Here is a 4,885-nt window from a genome sequence, read left to right on the forward strand (position 1 = left end):
TTATATCGTTCAAAAAAAGGTATCAAAAGGGAATTAAGCAGCTTTAAAAAGATATAAATGAAAGGAGATAACAAGAAGAAACAGTAGAAATAACCAGAGTAGCTCCTACAGCGATCGTATTGCGATAAAACTGATAAAACTTCAGCTGTGTTTATGCGCAAAAAGTCCGCCATTTTACCACCACTTTGGGTGCGCGTTAATTAGAATCATTTCGGTGCATAAGGTCCATTGCATCTGCAAATCCTGAAGAGTCAGTGCAAAAACCTTGAATGTGAATGTGTGTTTATGTCTTTAATTTTATCACTGTAGACAAATAAAGTCAAAATAACCTCAATAGTTCCAGAGTCTATGCTTCTATGTACATTGTATTGGAAAGCTATAAGACTTCTTGCTTGACAATTCTGTTGAGAATTGTTTTTTTGTGTGGCAGACGATTGTCATGCTGTAGCAGTTAGGTGTGGCCAAGAGTAGATGATATAGAATATTATCTATTCTTGGCGTGGCCAATGTCTAGTTGGGCCTGGATGTACGGACACACAGAGGGTTGTACTTTTAAAATTAAGCACTTCCTTTGCTAGAAAATAGTATGTACAGTACATGTGCATGTGTCCAAGTTGTCTAATTATTGACTTATTTGATACTCCAAGAGTTCTCTGGGGCCTTGCTATAGGAGCATAGCAATATAGCCTCAAGTTAGATAAGTTTCTACCTTAGCTTTAGCAGTACTCACCAGTTAAGGAGCAGAAACACTTGAAGAATGACAGAGCTTGTGCATTACAGCCATATAGGGTGGGGCTATAAGTGACATTTTGATGACAGAAAGTTTGGTTTGCTTTTGTATTTTTTTCTTAACAGATTAACTGACTGGCAATATTATGCTTTTCTTGTTGTACCTTTTCATAAGCTGAGTAGAGTCAATGGCCTTTAATTGCCTTGAATGTGGTTGTTATTATTTTTTCTTATTAGCTGATGGAAGAAGAACTGACCATCATTGGACAGGAATCAAACTTTGTGTCAGAGTGCGAGCTTTTAGTTCAAGATCAGTAAGTTTTAATAGAAAAATTGACATGTATTAATTTTTGCAGCTAAGTACATGTATATGTGCATGTAATTTGTATGTGGAAGAAGTGAAAATATGAGTATGTACATGTATGGTTTATGTATATGATATACCACACTGGTGAGGTGTATATGGCTTATATACGCCCCGAACCCGAGGGCGGAGCCCGAGGGCGAGGGTCGTATATAGCCATATACACCGAACCGGTGTGGCATATTAAATTTATTACCTGAAGAAGCCACACCTCGAATTTATATGGAACACGTGTCTAAAAACCTATTGAGCATGCTCAGTAGTGGTCACGTGTAGAAAAATGGCAGAGAAAGAAAACATCGATCCATTGTTTGATCCTAACCCATCCAAGAAGCGCAAGGTTTCTCTGTCTCTGAAAGGCAAAAGAAAGGAGAAAAGGTTTGGTAGTGTGTCCGAGGAGGCTTTAAGTTCTATGGCGAAGACACAAATGACAAAAAATACCGAAAAGTCTAGCAAATGGGCAATGGCAAATTTTGTAGAGTGGTTTCACGAGTACAACAAAAGGAACGAGGATGCTACCTGCCCAAAAGAGGTAATTACTCCCAGCTGTTCTAAGGACTTACTCAATAAATGGCTGTGTGTGTATTTAAGCGAAACTCGAAATAAGTCCGGTGAGCTATATCCACCTAGTACAATCCAGTCACTTCTCTCTGGAATGCTCCGTTATATGAGGCAAGAAAACCCAAGTTATCCTAACTTCTTTAGCAAAGATGATCCTGCATTTTCTATGTTTCAAGCTACACTTAATAATGTCTTTAAGAGCCTCCGCAGTGGTAGCATTGGTGCTGAAGCATCTCACACTGAAACTATTACTTCTGAGGAGGAAGACACACTTTGGGAAACAGGTGTTTTAAATATCGACTCTCCTAAAGGTTTACTTCGTTGTGTATTTTATTATAATGGGAAGTGCTTTTGTCTTCGTGGGGGGCAAGAACACAGGGAGTTAGGAGTCAGCCAATTGAAGCGTTTGTATAATCCTGATCGTTATATTTACTCGGAGAGATCGTCAAAGAATTGACCTGGGGGAACAGCTCAAATTAGGCTTGAACATAAAACTGTTCCAATTGTTGCTAATCATGCTGCAGGGATTCGTTGCCATGTCTTTTTATTGGATATGTACCTTAAGAAACTCCCCCCAATTGCCACAGAGAAAGATTATTTTTACTGCAAGCCATCACCAGTTGCTTCAGAGGATAAGCCCTGGTATTATCCTGTTCCAGTTGGAAAAAACACATTAGGAAACATGGTAAAGGACATGGCTACAGAGGCAGGATTATCTGGAAAGAAAACAAATCACTCGTTACGAGTTGCAGGAGCTACGTCATTATACAGAGCTGGAGTACCTGAACGAATAATACAGGAAAGGACGGGACACCGTAGTTTACAGTCATTGAGGCAGTATGAGCGTACATCGGTTGATCAGGAAATGGCTGTATCTCGTATACTAAGTGGAGAAGCTGACAGTTACAATCCAAAGCCAGAACCTATATCAACATGTGCTGTGACTGAAGCTACATGTAGTACTTCTATTAAGATAGAAGAAGAGAATCCTTCTCCTAAAGCTTCCAAACAACCAATGGTACAGTACAACAATTGTACTGTGAATGTTTTTGGTGGTGGAAAAGCTCAGGCAAGTCCAGCTCCATATCCACAGTATTTGCCTCCACCCTCATCATTGATGGATCAATGGATCAATGAAGGATATCAGGATTTTGCAGACTACACTTATTAGTGCTCTCTCATAATAATCACTTATGACTTACAATACTCTTATATTAATCACTTGTGTTATATTACTCTTTTGTTATTATTATTAATAATAATTATAGTGTTAACCACAACCAGGGAGTATATGAAACTTCAAAGGGTAATATATCAAACCTAGGGAGTATATGCAATATATACACCCACATTTTTCTTTGATGTGTGGCTTCTTCAGGATATAAATATATATATATCCTCTTGAGTGGGCGGATCAAAGTTACCGCAGATGCTGTATATGTGATGCAGTGCATGTAGCTAACCACAAGTAACTGTAAAAGCTTTTATCTTTGATACAGGCACCAGTTGTTAATTTTTAAAATAACTTTTATAATGATCAATAAAAGAATATGTATTCTCAAGTGATACTATGGAAGCCAGTGATAAGCAATTCAACAGAGCAGTTGGGCTTCAAGATATCTTCTGGTAGTCTTGTAAGCCAGACCATTTCCCAGCCTACAGTCATTGAGGTGGTTGGCGGGGGTCCACCCCAATGACTGGGGGCTGGGGAATGGTCTGGCTAGCGAGTCTAATCCTTGGGTGGCTTGCCATCGTCACTCTGAGACTGTTTACAATGGCACTGCCACCAGCTATTGTGTGTAGTTGACCATAGGCATAGCCCATTGAGTGTTGAGTCTATAACTACTAATCTGTCAGAATTAGGTGGGTTCGGATCATTTTACTTACTGGTAACTACATGGTTCTTCAGTTATAAACTAAAGCAATGCTTCTTTCAAGTTCTTTGAACAAGGAAGACTGTTGCTTGTCGAAGTAGCATCTTCTCTTGCCATGTGCTAGGCTGCTAGCTACTGCACATGCGTATAACGTGATCTGCCTACTCAAAATAATATATATATCCTATAACATGCCTACTCGCGCTGTATCTGATTTATCTATTACTAACAGAATAATACTACATGTACATGCATCGTGGTTTTGCTATTGACAATGACAGCAATAGTGGTATTACATGAAGTTTAACTTACCACTGGAAGATTTATACACGTGTACATGTACAATATGTATTACCATAATATGCCTTTTTTCGTACAAAATTTTTGTTTTAACAAAATTCAAGTGGGAAATATTTTCCTCTTTTTATAGTTTACGAAAATTTTTACGGTATGAAAATTTAGCTTCCCTTGCATATACTTTGTCCTTTACCTACTGGTAATGACGCCACTATATAGTATTTATAGTTTCTGAGATATGAGTTTCTTGACCTGGCTGTTTCCCAACATTACTAGTATATGGATAGTACTGGAGATGCATGCAATGACCATTTTACGGATAATAAACGGAAGCATTGGATGGCTACTTTTGTCACATGATGGACCTTTTTGTTTTATAACTCAGTAATGAAGCGACAGATCAAAGTTCTACAAGCACCAGTGGATACAGCAAGGTTAGAGATACAAGATGCTGCCTACTCATCAGTCTGTACCTTAGTCTTTCATTGATGAATTTGGTCACAAATTTTGTTTGCTCAAAAATTTCGATTGAAATATTTTCGTCATTTTAAGGCCGTACGAAAGTACTTTCACATTGAAAAAATGGCAAATTACGGTATCTAGCTGAAAGACATTATCCATGCATATAGTTTGTAGATGTGATACTATTTATATTACATGATACTATTTATATTTCATGTATAAATAATTATGCTTTTTTAAAAGAAATTATTGTGGCATACATGTACATACCTGTGTTCTACTTTGCAACATTTGTACCCAGTGCAAAGGAGAAATGGGTTTTGGAAGATTGTTTTAGTCTTTAAAAGTGCTGGAGAGTCATTAATGCTTATACAATTATATTATTATTATTATTATTATTATTATTAAACAACTTCACAGCACATACAAAATATACAAGAATAAACATTAACCGATAAGAAACAAAAAGGTTGAGAAAGTGCTGAAGGACTGCAAGAGAGCAGCCTTTAATAAGTAATAAGGTAAAAGAGTAGAGGAAGGGTAAGAGTGGAACAGGAAAGAGAAAGGAAAGAAACAAAAAGAAAGGAAAGACTTATAC

At 37.5% G+C, this 4,885-nt stretch overlaps 1 protein-coding gene across 1 annotated transcript in view; it reads left to right on the plus strand.

The window, feature by feature from the left end:
* The window catches only part of LOC105312237 (cytohesin-3-like), a 66,449-nt gene that overhangs the window by 7,048 nt on the left and 54,516 nt on the right, over positions 1-4,885 (plus strand). The window contains exon 2 of the mRNA XM_011404727.2: positions 967-1,043. Within this exon, the coding sequence (XP_011403029.2) occupies positions 967-1,043 (77 nt within the window). The remainder of the gene's footprint in view (positions 1-966; positions 1,044-4,885) is intronic.

The sequence above is a fragment of the Amphimedon queenslandica genome, unplaced genomic scaffold, assembly GCF_000090795.2.
Source record: "Amphimedon queenslandica unplaced genomic scaffold, v1.1 AMPQUscaffold_13463, whole genome shotgun sequence".
Classification (NCBI taxonomy): domain Eukaryota; kingdom Metazoa; phylum Porifera; class Demospongiae; order Haplosclerida; family Niphatidae; genus Amphimedon; species Amphimedon queenslandica.